We start from the raw sequence: 22,669 nt of genomic DNA on the forward strand, positions 1-22,669 counted from the left end.
TTGGTACTCAGTTACTTATTTATGGGAAATTTTGATGTCAACTAATTGGAGAATCTCAGCAGCAGTCAGCTGTGATACTTATGGGAGAAACAAACAAACAAAAAACCAACAAACCAACACTCTTCAGTCTTTCCTGGTCTTTTCTAGTAAAAAAAGCTTAGAAGTGTGATTTTAGAAAATAAAGATTATGAAAGAAAAAAAGAAAAAAATGTGCAAAATGGAACTTGGAAAACATTAAAATTTTATTTATTCTCATTGATTGCAAGGTCACGGTTTGTGAACATTTGGGGTTAGAAGTACTGTAACTAGGTCAAGTAAATGAAGTATAAAATAGCTTCACAGTTATACTTTCTGTCAGGTGAGTAGTCAACCCTTAAATTGTCTGTTCCATCACCTTTCTGTCTTTGACAAAGAAAAAATTTAATGAATCTTTATCAAGAAAATGTCAACACTGGTATTAATAATTGGAGGTATATTTGGACTCACTTGTGGAAAATGCGGACACCAAGAATTTGCTGTGGGCAAAAAAAGGCAGAATAAAGCATAACACATTGCATCTCCTCTCCTGGGCAGGTGGCTTTATCAGACTTGTTAGGGAAGCCAGTGCTTCCAGGAGGTATGAGGTGTAGCTTGGCATCTTCTAAATAAATATATAGCCAGATTTTAGAAGGTTTTGGCACAGAAGGTTTCTCTGCTCCCCAGAAGCACTTGAGGGAGGTGGAAGGTAAAGGGACTTGGTTTGCCAGTCACCTGGCTTGTTATCCAGGGGAACCAACTTGCTGCTGTTTGGTGTCTCACCTTAATTGCATGTATGTATCTGCCAAGTGTAATACCGTCTGTAAGTCCTTTCCAATTTGTAGAGCATCACAGACATGGAAATGTTGGGCTGAGCAGCCTGCCCCTCCTGCACGCTGCCTTACCAAGACAGTGTGCTTCTCTTTTTGGAAGCAAGTGTCAGTCCTTGGTTATGGCATTAGGTACATTTTGTTTTTGTTTCACTTGTGGTAAATAATTTAGAGCAATTTTCTACATCTTTATAGATAATATTAATAACATCAGGTTTGGAGGGCTCCATGTCAAGTGCATTGAACTTGACTGTGCCATTTCTAACCATTACATCCTACCTGACTCGTACTGACAGGAACTAAGTTGCATTCAGTAAGCTGTTATTATTATTATTATTATTACTATTTTTAAATGGTGTCACTTGACTTCCTCTTAAGCAAACTAAAAAAATGTGCTTCGCATGAAAATGCAATTTAAAAAACAAGCGTACTGGAAAACCATGCTGAGAAGATGTTTGCTGTGAGTTCAGATCAAACTGGAAGTATGGGGGCTGCTTTCTTTCAGTCTGCTTCAAGGGCTTCAGTAATCGTTTGTTTGATGAATATATATACATGCTTATTAATCTTAAAGAGGGCACCAAGGTGGCAGGGTTTTCAAGCACACTGCATTAGGATGCAAAGTGATCTTGAGAAAATGTAAAGGTTCTCTTAAATGTTTCGGTTCAATAAGGACAAATGCAGTTTAAGAGAAAGCTAAAGAGGGTCAAGTTATACTGTTTTTGATTATGGGCATTAGCCATGTACCTGTGCTATCTGTAGAATATGCTTAGGGAGTGAAGATCATGAAGGTATAAACACTAATTTTATAAATGCCATCAATACGTATGAAAACCTCACAATGGCAAAATGTAACAAGTCCTCAAAAATACAAAGTGTGTCTATGTCTGCCGAGCTGATAACAAAAAGTACCTTGCTCAAATGAAACAAAGGAAAACTAGGTTAGATGTCACCTCCCTTTCCCCCCACAAACCTGTCCTGATAGGAAGGCCGGCCTGAGCACTGGCGTGGATTGCCTAGGGATGTCGTGAAACCTCCAGCACTGAGTGTTTGCAGAGGCAGGCTAGACCAGCATTTGTCAGGAATGATTTGAGTGTTCTTGATCCTGCCTTGGGGCAGAGGTAGAGAGAGCAGGTGACCTCCTGAGGCCTATTTCAGCTTTATGAGTCTTTGAGTGAACCCAGCAATACTGACACCCCAAAGGCTGGTGCCACTTCTCTTGCGTTTCGCTGTTGCCTCATAGTCTGTAGAGTCTGACTGATGGCTTCTGTCATATCCCAGTGCTTTACAGCAATGTATAACTGCTGAATTGATGTATTTAGCAAAAAATATAATAATAAAAAAAATCCAGCTGGATGTCTGGTGGTTTAGTTTGTTTCTGCCTTGTTGTATTCTCCAGCATCCCTTCTTGGCAAGGGAATTGCCTCCGAGATGACTCAGATCTATGTTGGATTTTCTCTAAACTGTGATTTTTAGGAAGTACTCAATACTGTGCTTCTTTACATTGTTAGTGGTAAAGTTGATAAAAATGCAGTATTCCACTTTAATCACATCTCTAAAATATTCAGTGGCATAAAGGAATCTTTTTTCTAACAGTAACACCAATTCATAATGATATGAAACTCCTCAGTTTCCTTCTGTCTGCTGAAGGGAGAAAGGAGCGCACTGAGCCCCATGGGAGATGAGTGGCGGCTCGCCTCGTGCCAGCGTGGGCACTGTTTTATGAGAGGACCAGGTTCTAGTTATCAGCTCGAACAACTTCATGTATGATTAATGTTAATTGCCCATTTTGCATGGATGACTTTTTTCCTCCTGCTGAATTGGCTCTTGTTGCCTTTGATGTGGCTGGCGATCCAATGTCCTGCAATGGTTAGACAAGTGATCAGTTTGCCAGCGCTGAGAGGAGACAGAATCAGGTTGCTGCGAGGTCAGAGTGTGCTTCTCTTCTTAAACACTGAAAGGTCAAGTAGAGTTTAACTACCATTGGCATCTTTGAAATGTTGTAATAAACGCCAAAGCAAGGAGATTATTTTTAATCCATGCTACAAGTAAAATCTTACGGTAATAAAAGGAAATAACTTAAACTCAAATTATCAAGAACGCTATGTTTATTGATAAAGACTTCAAAGAGTACCTTTCATGATCTTTGAGGAAAGCAAAGTTGTAATTTGTGGTTCCTGTTTAAATTTCAGAAAAGCAACTAAGGTTGTTTTGGTTTTTGGTTTACTTGTAAGCACATGCACCAGTTACTGCCACTATTATTGGGGCAATTTACACAATCATGATGCAGTACTTCTGTATTTCTCCTTTAAACTTAATCAAATACATTGCTATTGAAGAAATGTGGGATGAGAGCTTTCTAAATCACAAGTGTAGCATATTTTTATACCAAATAGCTCAAGTCTCATGGAATCAATAATTAATTTATTAACCGGATATCTTTTGAAAAAACAAAATCAGCAGTCCTTGCTGAACTGTGTCCTGCCAATTCATAAATAGTTGATGACAAAAATGAAAAGTGTAATGGTAAAATTCAAATCTTAACGATCAAAGTATTGGGTACCTCATCTATCACAACTTGGAATAAATATATCACAGAATGTGTCATATCTCATTGACACTGCAAGACATAATGCTTTCCCTTGTTATCTAGCTAACTGCCAACTCTACAAAGTTTATAGGCTGCTAAGATAATGTGCTGGTGGTAATCCACTTCAGTTGCAGAAATATGAAGTACTGTTGAAATATATTTCTACTTGGTTTATTCTTTGCTCTCGAGAGGATAGGGTACTATTTCAGTTCCTCTAAAGAAGCCCAGAGAATGAAAAGCAGAACATCAGGATAAATTATGCTAAATGGTGGACTAGACCCCAGAGGAAATCATGCTTCTGTGGTACAGTATTCCTCCATTTATCTTACAAATGTTACATCTAATGTTAATTTTGTAAAGGGAAAGCATTCAAAGATTCATCTGATTCTTTTAATAATAGTTTTAATGTTACAGTGTTATTTGTCAAACTCATACCATCGTAATTTACTTTTTCAGTTGTGACAGACCATTCATACAGAAAATATTTAGGGCTACTAATACATAACATTTTATTTCACAAAACACAAATAACCTAGTAATTAAACTCCAAAACTTAACAAATAATTGCCAGCAAGCAATTACCATTCAATTAAAGAGTAATTACATGGTTATTTGTGCCCTGTAAAATAAAGCATTACTGAAATCAGTAACGCAATCAATATTTTAGCAGAAACAGGATGCTGCAGTGATGGACCTTTCAACCTGTGCTGATTAAATTGTCATCCAAATAACAGTTTCCTAGTTAAATCACCACATGTTTATTTGTCTTGATTAATATGCAAATTCACTTCTGATTCTACTAAATCTCCTCTATTTGAAAGCACAAAAGTAAAGTACTATCATACATCAACAGTGATGTGCTGTATGTTTCCACTGATTAATTATATTTTACAAAGTGTTGATCAATTTGTGCATTTAAAAAATATAGTTGTCTATAATGAGAGTAAAAGAGAGTTATGAGAGATGGAGCTGATCAGTAACTTTAAGAAAATCAGAAAGATAACCTTATTCTGTGTTTTGGTACAAACTAAAAATCCTTGGGATGTTTAAGGAAGATACAAACCTTTGAGAGGAAAACCAATAACATTGGATCTCAACAGGCTTGGAAACTAAAGGAAGAGATAGACACTAATAAAAGATTTCTCACCATTTTACTTTATATATGTTTAGCTGTCAGATATACTGGTTAAAATGTAATTTATTCTCTGACAAATTTGATTCCAAGCACAAATCAGAAATGAGCAATATTCAGATCATGTTGTCCCAGTAGTTCATTGTTCTCTTTCAGATTTAGCGCCTTTTTGGCAGGGGAGGGAGGATGACAAAAACTAAATAACCATAGCCGGAACACAGGTTAAAACCCCCAAATTCCAGTCATCTCTAGGCATGTAATTGAAGACACAAGGTTGGTTTTTTTTTGGTGGTGTTTTTATTTTTTAGAGATAGGAGTAGAATTTTGATCCGTATAGACTTTGAGCTGGTCTATTTATTTGCCTTTATGTTACAAAAAAAAATATGATTACCAAATATATTAATGGAAGGTGGTATTGTACTTCTCTTTTAGACTTCATGGTCTTGACTTGTGACCGTAACTCTTCTACTTTAACACTAAAATATTCTTCAGTGATACCTATATCACTGGTTAGAAGTAAGCATTTTGTTCAGAGCTTGTCAAAACAGCTCTGTCTTGTCACAGATGTGCTTGCTGTGCTGTGGTGCGTAGGCCGCATGGACGTGTGGTCGCGCAGGGCTCTGAAGGGCCTGGTCAGGCCTGGGCTGAACTTCTCTCTAGCAGTCTTCTAAAACTTTTTCAATTCTGGACAATGCATACAGTTCAGTACCTAATCACAGGTTGGAGAGTTTCACTTCTGCTTGTAGTGTGTGCTGGGAAAAATGTAAAGACCTTGTGCAGGGAAGTTGCTGGCTCTGATGGTCTGCTCAGAGTCACAAGTCATCTCGTCCATACAACGGCATAACCGGGAGTGAAACTCCCTGTCTCCCCTCCTCACCCTCTGAAATCCCATGTCATAAATGAAGTGTTTTCTTTGTCTATTCTTTTAAAACTGTTTGATTTTTAGATTTCATTTTTATTTTTTTAACTTAATCTCAAGATACGGAGGTTTCTGCAAAAGATTTGTTGGTATTTGAGCTTGAGACAGGAATGCTTTGTAGTTTTCTGGGTTGAGCTCTTCTCCTGGAGAAAGCTGCTAAAACTTCAGGTGTTTTACCTTTGTACTTTTTTGCAAATTCATTAAGTGCCAACTAAGCAGTTCCAGGTGCATGAGTGCGCACAGTCTTCTGTAAATTCAAATTGTAACAATTCTTTTTTATTTAAAGGCTCTGTAGACAAGCCTAATAGTATCTGGTAGGCAATATTCTTATGAAGTAAGTGAATGATTTCAGCAGGTGATTTTAATAGAGAACCCATATGTGCATCTAACTTCCTGTGAAACTCGTATGCTCTTATTTTAGGTTTACCTTGTTACAGCCTAGTGAATCTGGGCTTCTGTAGGAGGCTGTACTGCATAGCCATCATAGTATGATAAACAACTTAGCATAAAAAAGAAAAATGAAAAAAGTGCTGAATAAAATGAAACACAAAATGGACTAACCTGAAGATTAAAAAAAAAAAAAAAAGAAAAAGGATGGAATAGTTTCATAGAGATAAAATAATAAACTGAAAAAATGATTTTGTGCTACTTTGATGTACAGTAAAACAAAATAACACTAGCACACTGTGTGAAAAATGAACAGGTTAATGGTACCTCTGTGTAGTGTTGCTGGAAGTTGTCTTCATTTAAACACAGAGTTTGTCTTACATTGATGGAGGGCTTTGCCACTGTAAGTTGATAGAGTGAGGTTTAACTGAAATTTCTTTGTGGACTTGAAGTCATTTTGGAAATGCTCTCTATTCAAACCTCATTCATTGTTGCAGCATAGTTATTTTATACAATGTTTCACCGTATTTTGTCAAATCCTCTATTATTCAACAAAGTAAAATTTGTTTTGATCAAAGAGAAGCTGCAATGCTGTTACAAACACTAGGAGGCTGTTATTTTTATTACTTGGCTTGGGAAAGTTGATTCAAATGTTCCTTTGCTCCGTAAATCTGTATTATGATGGCAGCTGTACAGGATGATTTCATGTATGCATACTGATTTAAGGGACAAATGTGATAGCTGAAAATACATAAATGTAATGTGAATATAAAGATCTTTAACATTTTGGTTTAAAAATCAATCATAATTTGTAAGATGGTCAAGGCGTGCTGAGTTTTTGCTGGGTTGGGCTAACATTCTTGGTTTAACCTTTCTGTAGTAAGCAGAAACACAAGTCAATCCAAGAACATAAATAGTCAGGGTAGGGAAAGTTAACTGTTAAATTACTACTGCATCTACAGAAATAGACTGTTACCCGCCATGATTCAGAAGGTGGAAATTATTATCATAAAGATGGTGTTGTAGGTTTCCATTCCTCATCTTTAGGCCGTGTAACTTTTCGGTCTTGGATAGTCCAGGTGCATGGCCTCAGAGCAGTTACTGCTGAGATCCCTCTCCATTCATAACCTGTAAGAAGTGGGAAGCCCTGGATAATGAAAAAGCTTGGCCAGTGTATGGATTGTAGAGGTTCCTGTAGGTGTGCCTCCTTGAGGCCAGCCTGGATGGGCAGACTGAGATGCTTGGTCATCCCTGAGCTGGCCCGTAGCAGTTGCCAGAAAGAGCGTGGCTACGTTCATGTGAGCCTGAGCTCATAAAGTCTAATGGACCCAATCTGAATAGCTCTGGTGTCCCTTAATCTCTCAAGTTCCATTTTACAGGCAGGAATATTAAGAAACAAATATTAGTTACAAAGCAGTGGTATAGTAGAACTAGAAATATGGATTGCTTTGGTTTTGGTGTTTTAGTGCTGGTAAAATAAATGCTTTCTAGTCGTTTGTGTGACTTTGAACCATAATTGTGTTAACTATAAGTGGTTTTCTGCAGTTTACTGATAGTTCATTTGAAATCTGTAAGGTTCTTGTTGTACACTTAATTGACTGGCTTATTTTTATTTTTTTCCTAGGCAAGAATTTCTAATGTATTTTTGTGTATTGTTGATGTTCATATGTGTTATATAAATCAATACCATGCGTAGTAAGCAAATATTTCAAAAATAAAACGTGTTTTCATTTATCTTCTTATTTTATCAGCTCACGACCAGGAAGACCCCCCAAGCGTTCCCTAGGAGTTGCGATACAAGAAAATGCACGTCTTCTGCCCCATGGAGTTCCAGGCCTCTTATCACCAGGACTTATCTCTCCGACAGGTAATAAAATCCATCAGATGATCAGCCTCATCTCTTCATACTGCACAGCAGTTAAAATAAACTAATATTGATCTAACTGCCTTGTCCTTCAGGGCTTTTTCAAGCTTTACCAGAGGTTACATTATTGGATTTTTTGAGTGTTCATGAAAATTCTGTTTTGTTGCTGCAGTGACTGAAATCTAATGGATTTGTAATTTAGTCCTTTATTAATTGTAATTTCCTTACAGGAAATTCCATTAAATGTGTTATTTTAGTAAAAGAAAAAAAAAACTGAGAAAATGAACTATTGTCTCAGAGAGCCCCATAGCATGCATTTCTTCCTTTCAAATGCATGTGTATTTTAGTTCTCGTGGGATATGAACAGCGTGGCTAATGTGTATTGTATTGTAACATCATTAATGTATGCTGGGAAGATAGCAAAATGCGTGTATGAATTGTAGAAGAAACATTCAAAAAGCAGATAAGTTCACATTGCCACAGTGGATTCTATTTTAATAATCTGCATTAAATATCTTAATATGAAAAATAGCAGAAAAACATGTGAAATAATAAGCAATCCCTGAACATAATTTAATGCATATTATTTTATTCCACTTCATTAATTTATTAGTAGAGTTTAAATTAAATCTTGTACTATCTTGATGAGAGTTTTAATTTTTTATTAATTGATGTGTGCCAAAGACAAGTAAGTTTATTTTGGTAATAAATTTGGATATAGCTATATTAGCTGACTATATTCCTAAGAGTAATTATTTAAATATTCAAGTGGCTTAGCATTTTAGGATTACTGTCAAAGTCCAGTGTAAATATATTGTATCTCCATAATAACCAAACTTAGTAAAGTATTTAGCAGAATACAAAGTCACAGAGCAACTTACTGGAAAAATAGAATTAAATAAGCGGTTTTCAGGGGAATAGTGATTCTGGTCTTGATCTTGTAGATTACTCTGCTTGCAAAGCCTGTTGCACTGGGACTGAGTGCCCCGGTAGGTCCCAGTGTTCAGGAAAGTAACAAAGCTGAGATCTTGAATTTCTCCAACAAATCCAAGTGTCATGAAGATTTCACAGTGAACCAATAGCCCTTACCATGGTGGAAGTAGAAATAAATACTCTGAAGCTGTAGTAGCTAGTATAAGTATAAAGCGTTTTACTACACTTAGATGCCACAGTCAAGCTAGTACAACTTCACATACTGTAAATACGTGTAGCAGGGATTTAGGGTTGTGTGTTTATTCTTGTGAGCAGTTAACAAATGAGGTTTTTAGTAGCTCTCATGTTCTTGGCCCAGGAAGTTCATGGATTTGGTATTGTGTTATTACCAACAGACAGGAAAGGACAAAAGCTGCCTTGTATTGATAATTTCTTGTCAGAAATCCAGAATATTGTGTATTACTTTTCCACCCTGTATTTTTTGCAAACAGGACATCAAATTATGCAGATTATTGCATTTCTTTAAATTGGGAAATGTTTTCGAAATAAGTGTGTTAAATATGTAGAGTAAAATAGCATCATAGATGCATACAGTCTCCCATATCTTTTAAGTATCACAGTGTTTGAGTAAAAAAAAAAAAAAGTTGAAATCGAATTTCTAGATTGTTTTATGTTTGGAGTCTGAAGTGATGACTGGGATGTATCCTACCTCATTTAACTTGTGGAGCATTGTGTAAGGAGATTGGCCCCCGGGGGCTGTCCTTCAGCTGAGGCGCAGGGTGGCTGCCTTTCTGACCTTGTGAGCCCTGTATGAAAATCTTCGTGTGACCGAATGCCAAGAGTCGCAGACAATATGCCTTGAGCTGCTGAAAGGGAGTTTTGCGGGCAGCTTGTAGGCAGGAGAAAATGCTCGTTTCCACAGCGTGACAGAGTAGTTGAGGGCCCAAATGAGATGGGTCCCTGTCACCAGCCTGTGACAAAGCAGCTCCACACCATTGGCTGTGTAGTCTCATCACTCAGGAATCAGAGCTCTTGAGTTATTGTTTTATCTTGTTCATGAAAAAAAAACCACAGTGTAATGAAAGTTGGGGTAAGCACTGGATAAGGAAAGGTGCTACAAGAGCCTCTTGTAAATTCATTTTAAGATGTTGCAAACTTGATGGAGCACCTGGCATATGAAGCCTCCATTAGCTTTATTTATATCTATTAACACTTAATGATTGCTTTGCTCTGGTTACCCCTCCTCTTCAGTCTTCTGACGATCAAGTGAAGGAGTTTGTGTCCATTCTTGCAGTTGGTTAGATGGAGGTCTCTTGAAGTAGCTGTTCTGGCCACAGAGCTCACCGACCCGTCTGTAGGGAGTATTACAGAGTGATGATTAGTAACTTCCTGCAGACTTGAGTGAGCCATCTGTGTTTCCACTCCTTGAAATGTGCTGTTATTTTCATCACCCATTTGGTTTGTGTCAGCTCAGTTTACATGGTCATTTTCACATAATAAACAGGTAGTTAAATTAGGCATACTGCATTTCCCAGCGCAGAGTGTAATTTTTTTTCTTTTTACATCTTGGCAAAGTGGACCACAGCCACGTTTACGTATAAGTAATTTGTGAAGGAGCTGTAAGTGAAGTGTCTACATTTTAAAATATTTGCAGGTACCTTCCACCTTTGGGGAATGGGAATGTTTGACTTACGATGAGACTGGAGCAGCAGGGTGCTTAAAGCTGTTGTGATTGAGAAAGATGAGGTGGTGTGCCTGGGATGCGTGCCACCAGGAAGGGCTTGAGCAAACAGCACGATAACCATGCCCAAGAGCTGATATTTAAGTACTGCCCATTATGCATTAGTTTAGGAGAAAGTGTTTTGCTTCTTGTATTCTTGCAGGAAACATGGAAATCAGCGCGTTGCCCTTGCCTGCTGTGAGGGCAAAGGAAAAGTCCCGTATGTCAGCAAGCGACAGTCATCAAAGGCTCTGTTCTTCAAACAGTGCAGGGGGATGAAGTGACAGTAACAAAAAAACCCACTTCATCTCCTATTAATGTATAAGACTTTGTCATCAGTGATCAGTGTATCTTAACAAGACAGTTGGGACTTACAGAATAGATTTTTTGTAACTTTTAGGCTCTGAAGCAGTGGCATGCAGTGTGGAGAGAAGCTGAAATCCTTTATGTGATTTAAACCCGTAGATTAGAAAACTTGATATGGAGTGAAGCTGAAAGAGCAGCTGGATCTTTTGATAGTTACTCATGCTGACTTCAGCCCTCCTACCTGTGATCTAGCTCCACTCTGTTTTCAAGGTATCAGAGAGGGTGGCTTATGGAGGAAATCATCATGCCTCTAGAAGGTGGTTACACTGCAGTGCAGGGCACGAAGCCGTTTTCAGGGGCAGGGCAGGCCACTCTGACTGCCTTTGGGCTGGGCATTGCACAGCTGAGGCTGATGAGGCACTGTAGGCCGGGAAGATGGATGCGATCCATGTTAAAAAAATGTCTCTTGCCATTTTATTTTCCTGAGATTTGCTGTCCAGAGCTGCGTGGCCTGGCAGGCCTGATGTGCTATATCATAAGCACTTTCATAAGCAGACAGTTAAAACAAGCATTTTCTGTGTCACTAGCTGTTTGTCTAGTGTTTGTAAGAATGTAATAATTAAAACATTGACTTGTTTGTACAGACATGAATAATTTTTTAAGTGTAGTTTTGGCTTATTAATAGTTAAGAACTTGTGAACTGAGGAGTTTAATGTATTTAATATTTTAGTGAAATTAATATTTCAATAGATATACCAAATAACAGCATTCTGAGCTAGGAAAAAAAGAAAAAAAAATGGACAAGAAAAGTGAAAAAGATAAAAAGTAACTTAGAGGAGTACCGTAGCTTCATGTGTTACTTGAGTTCAGCAGTGCTATTCAGCAGTCACTTAGTCTTTCCATGGAACAGAGAGGATACAATAGTATTTACTGTAGTCTTTAAGCATTTTTATTTGGTTTTCCTGTTTTAGAGGAACAGGAGAGACTAGAGGCTTTCACCATCTTTGGTATCCAGCTGCTCTTTACGGAGGTGGGCTTGTGGTCAGGCAGCACAGCCCCACTGCCTGTGGGAACTCCCCAGTGCTGTCGACTCCACGGATCTCTGCCTTGTTTCCCCCTGGAACTGGTGCTGCTCTGGTGCCCTCCAGGCTCTCCTGGCTGAGGACCTGTAAGAGGTGCCCTGGGTCTGAAGAGGGGGGCAGCAGGGATGTCCTTTATGGAGGGGTGCAGCAGGGCTGGAGACAGCAAATCTGCTCCACGTGCAGCATTGGCTCAGGGACCAGGATTGCCAGAACCAGGCTCTGAAGGTTTCCGTGTTTGTACTGTACTGTGAAGCCTCCTTTTAAGAAAGAGTTATTTGAAGAATAAGCATTCATTCAGGGTCACTTTACAGAACATCTATTGATCGATTTCGCCGCTTGGGGTGTTAGATGTAGGGCTGCCGTGGCTGGCAGCAGTCCTGGAACCTCTGAGAGCACGGAGCAGATGATCTTAAGGTTAAAAGAACCCTTTCCTTTCTCAAAATGCTTAACTGAACATTTTTGTATGTTTACATCCTATTTCTGTGGCTCATTTCACTGTTTATGGTTATCCTTTTTTTCTTCAGTTGTCATAGATGTCACTTTAAAGTTCCATTTATAATGAGAAACATATGTACAACTTTGTCATTGTTGGCATTACCTGGCTTGGTAGAAATTATTATTTTTAATCAAAGGCAGACATACTGATTAAGGATGCCACAGCACTTCTCTGCCGATGGGAAACGTTAACAGTTTATAAATTGTTCTTGGTGACAATTCAGTAGTGAATTACTTTGATATATATGGCTAATAAATTAATATGATTAAGTTAATGAGTAGTACAAGTGTTGCCAAACTCCGCTCGTCAGGCTTTTAATGCTGCTCCACATTTGCAGCTCTAGCTTCCCCCTGTGGTGAGAGGATCAGTGCTACCTACGCACTGTCATTGTGATAAATGGCATATCCCACAGTGCCCTGCACTCCATCTGGTGTGTCCCCAAAATGAGAAATATTTTATACAAATCACACACTCAGAAGCTCAAAGGACTGTAGAAAGATCTATTTTTTCAAACAATAATAAAAATGCATATATCTCTTTAGCAACTCTTCATTTTTACTGTCGTAATGAATGCATATAGCTTTGGGAAATGAAAACTCATGTGAGTAACAGAGGAAAGTTATCCACTGCACAGTAAAGCTGACAAATAAGTTACATGCTCACTCTTTTATTTTATCATGAAACGTTCTTAGATAAAAAAATGATGTTAGAACATCTATTTAACTGGATTTTAAAATTAAAGACCACATATGCCACATGATTGAGTACCACCCCATCTCATGCTAGCAAATTTCTATGCTGAAGGGAGCATGAATTTGAGTGAATGAGGAATGCAGGATCCTATCATTGCTCCTTATAATACAGCCATTCAGTAGAGTTCTGATAATCTGAAAAACTATATCCAGTGACCATGCGGCACTCGATTCCTCTTTCCTTCTCTCTTTTCGTATTATCTTTCTTTAGGGATCCATTTTTAGTGTCTACTTTATCTGTGTGGGACATTACATTTTTGACAAATGAATACCTAAAGCTGTTGAGAATTTACTGAATGGTTAACCTTGTTGTAAATTTAATTTACACGTAGCCTCAGCTACTAATTATTGTCCAAGAAGTGTGAAACTCAGTAATGTACTTTTATTTGTAAGCGTTTACAAAAAAAATTTTAAAAACTTGATCCTGCTGAGTTCCTACATCTTTTCAGATGACAAAGTTCAACCAAAATGTTCACAGTGAGAGAATTAAGACTCTATTCTCTTGCCACTTAGGGCAGGTCTGCTCTGAATTTGTCTTGATTTGCCTATGAAAGGGAACCATTTGAAAAAGCTGGCCCAAATATCACATTGCTAACAGAATCAGTAAGTTTTCATCTGTCTGTTTTTATAATCTGCGACGTTCTTTCCTAGCAGCTTTTTGTTAGCCTGGTGTCTGATGGCATTGAGGTCTGTAATGATCCTAATATGTCTGCCTCCTTCCCTCACATCTATAACTGCCCTTAAAACTGTTTTAGCTTTTTTACATCATCACTAAGAAATGTCTTACAGTCAAATATGGTATTGGGAGGTATGAAAGATTTGTTTTCTTTAACTCTCCCTGTTGTCCAGAGGACTGATTTGACAATAATAACATGACTATTGTTGTTATTTTTTTTTTAGGTTTTATTTTTCTATACAGTTGTGTGATTATGTTTCAAATGCATTCTGAAATGTTTTCCATTTGGTAGCTTTAACCAGTATCACAGCAAATGTATTTAAATGCCTTAAGAATGCTTGTGTAAGAATCTCAGACTGCCTGCATGTCTTATACACTCATATTTTAATATAGGAATCTGCTTTTCTTTTTCATTCGTTGAATTTGTATTGTCATTGAATAACTTTTTACATGAATGGTAACAGAGAATGGCTTATTGATTTAGCTGTTTATGAGGCTCCTCAATGCACTGTGGGTGATAATCCTCTGGTAGGCAAATCAAACATCTTCAGATTTGGGACTATTACTTTGGGTGACAAGGCCTCAATTGTGATTCTTCATTTTAGAAGAAGCATATTTTGTGCTAACAGCAGAACTCTGAATATTATGGAATACAACATCAGAGACAAGGAGCATGTAGATCCTTACTGATCCTCTGCTTTGCTTTAGATTTATCCTGCAGTATTTCAGAAGACCTGTTAAGCTCTGGATTCCTGCACACACTTAAATTTTTATTCCTCTGACTTGAGAGGTAATGTCTGTAATAGGATGGAAACTAGAATTTATTTGTAGGATCCATTTAAAAAGATGCAATTGTAACTAGATAGATGATGCATCTCTGGTTGCAGAAAAATGTTGATCCATCACCTATTTACAATGCTAAAATGTGCTGTGTACCTAAGTAATATTCTCTTAAAATGCAGCATTCAGATAGAAATTAGATTTGAGCAGTGCAGTTTCCCTTAGGGAAACTTCCTAAAGCTGGATTTTGGCAAAATTCTTGGTAAAACAACCCTCTTGCAAATTGTTCAGAAAAATTAGACAAGGAATAAATCTCACTGGATTGAAAAGTAAACATGTGCTATACTTAAATCCAAGTATTTCCATCGTTATAATTCTGGTCAGGGATTAAGTAATTTTAATGTAATCTAACAGCTGTAGTGCTTCAGTCCTTGTCATACAGACTTCTGGAGTCCTAAACAAGCAAAATACTTAAGAATGTTTTTAATATTAAGCACACAAGTAATCCCATTGATTTGGATTGGATCACTTGTTTGCTTTAACAAGTGCCTAAGTGTTTTGCTGCTTACTGCGATATTTCGGAGATCACGTTCTATAAGGATTCTTACACAAAACTGTGAATTCATTAAGTGCCTGTATGTCAAACCAATATTCCCTTCTGATTGTCCTAGTGTTCTTGGTCCTTCTGTTGTCTTGTGTGGACTAGGGTTCGTGAAAAGAAGCAACATAAAATTTGAAAGAAAAAATTGAAAAAGAATTTAGCCAAGTGGTTGCTGACAGGTGATGTTAATTTGTTCTTTCCTGGCCACACTGAAGAACTCAGAGTTAAGGGAGTGGCTGGCGCTCGGCGCCCAAGGTGATGCATGGAGGTCTTGCTTGTCTGAGGATGACGGTTTGTAAAGCACGACTTCTAGTTCTCCCTTCTCTTGGAGGTATTTATCCCGGCGCAAGGCAATGACAACCAAAAGTAGAAGTTTTTCGTTCACTGCTGATGATTTCTGGATTAGCCTTTGCATGGGTTTGCAGAGAGCAGAGCTTGGCATGCTGAAAGCAAGAGGGCAAATAGGTTCAAACAAGGCCAAGTCTGCTGTGAGTCAATAAGAGGGGACTAGCTGACTATGCAAAGCAGGAATAAACTGCTGTAGCAATCTGGGGGAGAAGATTTTGGCATAATGTTTGTGTGTGTGTGGAAAACTGAGAGAGGTGAGCTTAGCAATGAAGGCCTCCACTGTCCCTCCCAGAGAAGCAGCTCACATGGCTGTGAGAAGAATGTGCTCGTCTTTCAGGCCTCCCCAACCAGAGCTACATGAGGCCAAGTGCTCACCGCAAATTAGGGTTCATGATGAAAAAAATACATTGCTTGTGGAGCATTTTGGGGAGGCACACTTTTTTTTTTATTAAGATAGCATATCTGAAATAGATTTCACTGTCTGATTGTTCTCAATAAGTGAGGTCCATATTAAGATTTCACTGGAAAAGTATTAGTGTTGTATAAACTTTTTTATCACAGTCAAAATTAATAGGTGTAAAGAAAAACAAGCTGTCATTGAGCCTAGTATTATACCCTGTCCTCTTGCTGAAGAGAGAGACCTCTTCATTTCACAGAGAAGCATGCTGGTAGCAACTGGAATTGCTGCTATTGTGTGGTGCCTATTTTAAAGATAAATGTAGGACCACAGTTGTGGAGGATTCAGTCTAGAATCTGAATTCATCCTAAAAATCCTTTGTGAAAGAAGAATAATTCCTAGAGCTACCAACCTCCTGTGACTAGAATATGAAAAGCTTTACTTCAGAAAGAGAAGTATTTTATATAATACATGCCTGAATGTAAATGACAGACATTTTATTAGGAAAGGAAAGCCTTTATTAAAATATAATGATCTACATTGTTTTTATGTAATCTAATGAATTACAGTAAGAGCCTGAGAAATGAGCTGGAAAAGGTAGAGTACTCTCCCATGAAAGCGAGCTATGATAACCTTTTTGTAATTCCTTAACATGTTGAAAGAGTATTTCTACACAGACTTATTAAATTAAGCAAGGTCACCTTTTCATTTTATTAACAGATTAGGTTTGCCAGATCATGGACTTCGATTGTGAAAAATGTGGATGAATCATAGAGTAACATATGTCAAGTAGAAAATACGTTGTAAAAATGTGAAATAATTTCAATACACCTTATATTTTTGTTTTTTTTACTGGTGCTTAATTACTGTTTTCCACATTTGCATATTAATTGGATGTGCATTAATAATAACAATATTTCTAAGTGGATTATCTCTCCTGACTGGTGGAATCTTGATCTAATATTTGCATAAAGGGAAGAAAATATTCTTTTCCACAGTAATATAAAATAGTGTTCTTTTGACATACAGTATGCAATCATTACTTTGAAAGGTTAGCTATAAATAATAACCAGTGAAACTGGTCATGTGCTTAAAGATGAGCACATACATCGCATTTACCAGTCTGACCCCTGTTCAGCAAGGCAGGAATAAAACTAACATCATGTCATCCAATTTTCTCATATGCCTCGAAATCTCTCTGTGTATGTTATAGCCTTTATATAGATACATGAAAAGGAAAATTATATTTAAAAGGTGTTACATGAATTTAACACGTTGCTGTAATTGTTTATAAATAATTTCATAGTCATGTCTAATTAAGACAGAAGATGTCATTTATATTTCCAGTCTCTAGGAATTACTTTTTTTTCCCCTGTATTTGTATCTGTCAAAAAAATATATATATATTTTTAAAAAGGTAAAAGTAATGCATAAGTTTTTTGCTGTATGTAACAGAAGTAAGAGAACATCCCATCAGCAGCCCCAAACTTTGAGTAAATAAAGGAGTTAATGGGGTAGATTATTTGCACATTGTATGTATGGTTTCAAATGAAAATACATGAACTTACAGATGCTGTTTAACCTCTCTATCGTTAACAGCTCAGTAGTTCGGCACACATATGCAGAAAATGCTGTTCTTGCTACTCATGGCACACAGGCGGGGTGCAGCAGAGTGCAGTTGACTTGGCCCTGGCAATCGTAGAGCAGGTGACTTGATTACACTGAAATCAGGCAGAAAATGTCCTCTTCTGGCCACTCGAGTGAATCAGTCAAATTATCGAATGGCAAAACTAATTCTATGCCTTGGGCCATCAGAGCTGCCACTTCCTATAAGTCAAGCCTTCACTTAGTGTGAAATTGTTTTTTATTTTATTCTCTTTCATTTATTATGCTTATTTCAGCTAATCCACTTAGTGAACGTGAATTACCCAGCATACTAGAGCTCTTTCAGATGTGCAGCCTTCTCATGCTTTGGTGGTGAAATACAAGGACTGCTCTCCTTTTAAGGAACTCCCGACTCTGTTATGACCCATAGACTTAAAAGGAATATTTCACTTTTTCAGATGAGACTCAAATGTGGAGAAGAGTTTAATGTGATGTAAAATTAACTAAAAGTGCTTATAGCTCAGGTTTCTTTTATAATTCAGGTGGTTCATTTTTAAGAACTAGCAACATATACTATGAATTGTGGGCCATCAAGTATCATGTAATTTGAAGAAGCTTAACCGGACAATTCAAAAACATTGAATGTTGTTTACAGCATTGAAATATTGCCTCAAATTCTGCAAGAAAGAAAGCTATGATCTACTTGAAGTGCTCATACAGGTGATATACCCTAGGCGATATCCGTGTATGTAATTTTGTCCAAATGGCAATCTCTCATTTGACTGTACCCTCTGGTACACAGCATTAACATCTTCCAATTAAAGAAGAGCAAGACATATGGAGTCTTGTATTTCAAGCAAAGAAAAATCAAAAAGAATAATGAGAATAAAAAGTTAAATGCCCACGGTGATGGGCAAGGGAAGTTAGAGGGGAGTTCCTACGGCAGACTGTGTCAGAACAGAAGTAACCAGAAGGCATCTCCTGTAAAGCATCTAAATACAGGTTTCCTTTGTCCATAAGTTTAAAAATACATGCATAGATGCATATTTATACACAAACACATATATAAAATGTGCTAAAACAAAGAGACGGTTCAGCAGAAACCAGATGCATTGTTTTAACTCATATTCATCCAGTGCTTTGAGCTGATGTATGTTTTGGGCAGATGAGGGGACTTGAAGGGTGGAAGGAAGTAAGCAGAGCCTCAAAAAGAAAAGTTGAAAGGATCATACTGTGATTAAGATGGATGCATTGCTGACAATGTCAGACCAACAGCTGCTAAATCTAGGAGACACTTGAAAGAGTCTCTCTATTTTGTTATATATGGAAGTCAATAGGTTATTTGGGCTAAGAACACCCTATTATTCAAATTTAGCTGACCCAGAAAGCCATGCCATCTTTCAATGGCAATTCGGAGGGCTTTGCCATTTAGATAGTGGTTTTGGTATTTCCTAGCACAAAAGTGTTCTGTGTAGTCTCATATGACATATGGATATATTGATCTCTTTTTTTTTTTTTTTAATTTATTTTATTTTATTTTTTTCTGAAATCTATTAGCTTAGTCTGTATAAGACTTCAGAAAACTATTTTGTGCTTGCAGCTGGTTAGATTGTTGAACACTTGTCATCAGAATCTCCTTTTTAAACCTTAAAAACAAAATGGAAATGAACCAAAGTTGTTCTTGCCTTCCTGTTTCGGAGCTTCTTCATTATCATTTTTAGTTACAGGTAATATTTCTTCCTAGTAGTTTATTAATCCTATATATTGTCTAAGTATGAGTCCTAATCCTGTTTAGAATTTGTATTCTTTGATGGAATGTCTTCAGTGTACATTGTGCATAGGAAAACATCCCAAGAACAGATTTTTTGCTCATTGATATGACCATGTCCTTCCTTTTCTGATGTGTCTCTCTTGATCTCCATTTTTCATTGCATCATATTACTCTGCCTTTCCTCTTTATTTTTTCGTCCTTGACTTTTATGTCTACACTACAATTTGTGTTGACCTTGAGGTTGCCCTCAATTAGCTGAGCCATTTCAGTATCATGGCCCACACCAAAATCCTCTGCAACGTGCTTCTTATTTGAAAAGCAGAGCATCCTAGAAACTGTTCTGTGACCATTTTTCTTTTCCTTTCAAGTTAGTGTTTATTTCCAGGCAATAAAGAGAAGGAGTGATACAAAAGAGATAGAAATCTGAAGCAATAAATCATAGGAGCACTTCTGGTAGGTTTCCTGTGCTCATGCCTGCAGTGTCTGTGCCATCTGCAAAAAGAGGAGGATTAGGAAAGGTTTGGATGAGAGAGATAAATCTTATCCCTGAAAGTTCAACAAAACTCTCAGGATCCAAAAGATGGCTACCAGGGATCAAGCACAGGAATTCAGCAAATAATGGGCAGAGAGCAGGTTAGGCAGCTTTTGTGTTTGACCTTAGATATGGTGGGTACTAGAGCGGCTGGACTTAGCACATTCAGGGGTTCTGACAGAAACCCCCAAACCCTCTTCTTGCGAGTTCTCCTACAGCTACGCATGGTTGAATGCCATATCTGTGTATGGAAGGGCTGTGCTGGCCAGTTTTCCTTGAATGTCCCTGTTCTGCTTTGGAATTTATCCTCTGGTCTGACTTCTGCACTGGCAACAGCAAACCTTGGTATCTAATGGGTAGGCAGGAAGTGTATTTGGCTTGTGACCAGACGGAGATGAGGACAGTTCGTGTTGTCATCATAAAAGACATGGGCATAGAGCAACGCTCATGGTCAAAATGTGTGTTTGTGTAGCAGCTCTCAAGACTTTCTGTGCTGATACAATAAAAGTAATAAGATAGAAGTGTTTTACTAGATAGTAAATTATTACTTAGTTTTAAGATTTGCTACCTGTGTATTTTGAAATGCTGAAGTGATTAGCCACTTTGTTAATAGATCTGCTAGCTAGTTTTGTTTGTTTTCCTGTTTTCCAGCCCAAGAAGGTCATACTGGTCTTTAAAAGCATGGGTGAACTGTGACATGTACTGTTATCACTCACATGCCACACAGGAATTTTTGCTAGATGACAGCCAGTGATATAACTCCCATGTTTGTATCTTCTGGATCACCAAATTCTCTGTCTATTCCTCTCCTGTGAAATAACAAGTGGCAATTTTGCAGTGGATTTTGTGGGATGCCATTCAATTGCAATCAATAGCTTGGTGAAATCATTTTTCACAAGTATCAGCTATGGGGCTACAGGCATCTCTTTCAGAATGTGCTCAGAAAAAAATAAAGTTGCTTCAGCCACATTTTTTTTTCTGCAACTGTATGCAGTTTTTATATTTGATTTCATAGAACTGAAGAGCTTGCTTTCTCATAAATCAATGGTCAAGACTGGTAGTCTGCAGTAACTGATGCTGGTGGCTGGACACGGACAGAGCATGGAAGTGAAGTGTGAAGGATAGAGCAGGGATTCGATGCATGTTCCGATTTTCCAGTCACAGTATTTCCTCTTTTATATAGCATCGCGTGAGAAGGGGACAGCTAGGCTATGGTAACAGTTTTAATCTAGATCTTTTGTAGCCGCTGATGGTTATCTGAAGGAGGGTTCTGCTGATAAGGTCGTTTTCTAGTAGAGGGAGTAGAAATGACTGCAAGTCTTCGAAAAGGAGGACCTGTGGATGCCTAAAAGTTTCCTTGTGTTACCACTGCCTCCCACTACCATTTGTCTCTTAGACACACATGGAAGTACATATGGGGTGTTTTTTCCCCTATATTTAGAGAATTCTTTTTTCCCTGTATAATTTTCTTCATTCTTTGTTAAGAATTTTATTTGTGAGAATTAGCTATGTAATGTATATATTAATCAGGTTAGTTTCTGCTTTCTCCTTTTGGTAGGAATGTGTTGCTTCTTAGTTAGAGTAATTATTTCTGATTTACAGCAAATAATATCTATGAGCAAAAGGTTATATAAATATCTTCCCAAGCTTAGTCTTAATTTTGCTTAGTGAGTGAAGGAAGATAAAAGGCAACATCTTTCCCAGGGCTCTTAAACATTAGAATTTGAACCTAATTAAGGGATTTGACTTTTCTGTTTGCTTGTTTGTTTAAATCATTTTCAGAACTGAGAGTTGCTTAAGGCACCTCTAGTGGGAGGTGCATGGTTCCTGGCATGAGAATGGTCTGGGGACTAACTCAGGGCCTTCTGGCATCCAATCTCCATTGTACCATTTTGCTGCATGTGATGATTTACTTCTTACTTCCCCTCCTCTAAGATGATGCCAACAGTTGGCTTGTATCATGTGGAGGGCAGGAGGTTGATCAGCCAAGGTCTACGAATTATTTTATTGATGGAAAATATGTATACTTCAGTAAGGCCATGATTATTACTTGTGTCTTTAAGCAATCTTGCACTCAATTTCAGGGCATTCTGCCTGCATGAGAATAGTGAGAGCAGACTTTTATGTTGAAATTGTGGTGAACTATTGTAGATTAATTATAATTACAGTCCATCAACATTTGCATTCTATTTAGGATGTCAGTTCCAGTAAGCTTTTTAAAAATGTGGTGGTACAAATGGAAAAGTTTCGGCAAATATTAAATGTAACAATAAAGACTTTTGTTCCTCATTAAACCATTTCTTGATGTTTCCCTATAGATTTTCATCTAAACACTTGCTAATCCCAGAGCTCTGACAGGCAAGGCCTGCTGAATTAGGCCAACCACTGCTACAAATAGCTACTGCACATGAAACAGTAATCATTGCTTTCCAGTCTATTATTAGATTAACTTCATAGGGATTGCTTTTTTCTCCTGTGAGTTGATGCATAAATGACATGCTTTACCCTCCAATAAATCTAACAGCAGAGTGGCTATGACATGATGTTCATACCCCTTAGTCCCATGACAGATTATTTTTGATTGCTGCAGAAGTTTACAGCAGCTTGAAACCATTAGAATTTAAAGGCATCATTGAAATTTTACAGCGTACCTGACTCAGACACAACAGAGCTAGTACTGAGCTAAGTTGGAGGTATTGGCTCCGCGTTGCGATGACTTGTCACAGGGAGTCTTAGTTACAATGATTCCCAGCTGTCATTCAGAGGAGGCCGATACTGACACGGTGCTGCACCTTTGCTATCATACCTTGGAGAATGCAGACTCCTGCACATAATATTCCTGCGCTTCAAACTGCAACCTAGAGACAGTCGTAACTGTAAAATGTGTGAAGACAATGTTATACACAGACAATGCTTGTACTTACGTGTAGGAACTT

At 37.7% G+C, this 22,669-nt stretch overlaps 1 protein-coding gene across 6 annotated transcripts in view; it reads left to right on the forward strand.

The window, feature by feature from the left end:
* Nucleotides 1-22,669, forward strand: part of DACH2 (dachshund family transcription factor 2) — a 282,601-nt gene that overhangs the window by 137,942 nt on the left and 121,990 nt on the right. For all 6 annotated transcript variants that reach the window (XM_082770531.1, XM_082770532.1, XM_082770533.1 and 3 more), the window contains exon 2: nt 7,622-7,737. In XM_082770531.1, the coding sequence (XP_082626657.1) occupies nt 7,622-7,737 (116 nt within the window). The remainder of the gene's footprint in view (nt 1-7,621; nt 7,738-22,669) is intronic.

This window comes from Aythya marila (assembly GCF_965140915.1).
Source record: "Aythya marila genome assembly, chromosome: 13".
Classification (NCBI taxonomy): Eukaryota; Metazoa; Chordata; class Aves; order Anseriformes; family Anatidae; genus Aythya; species Aythya marila.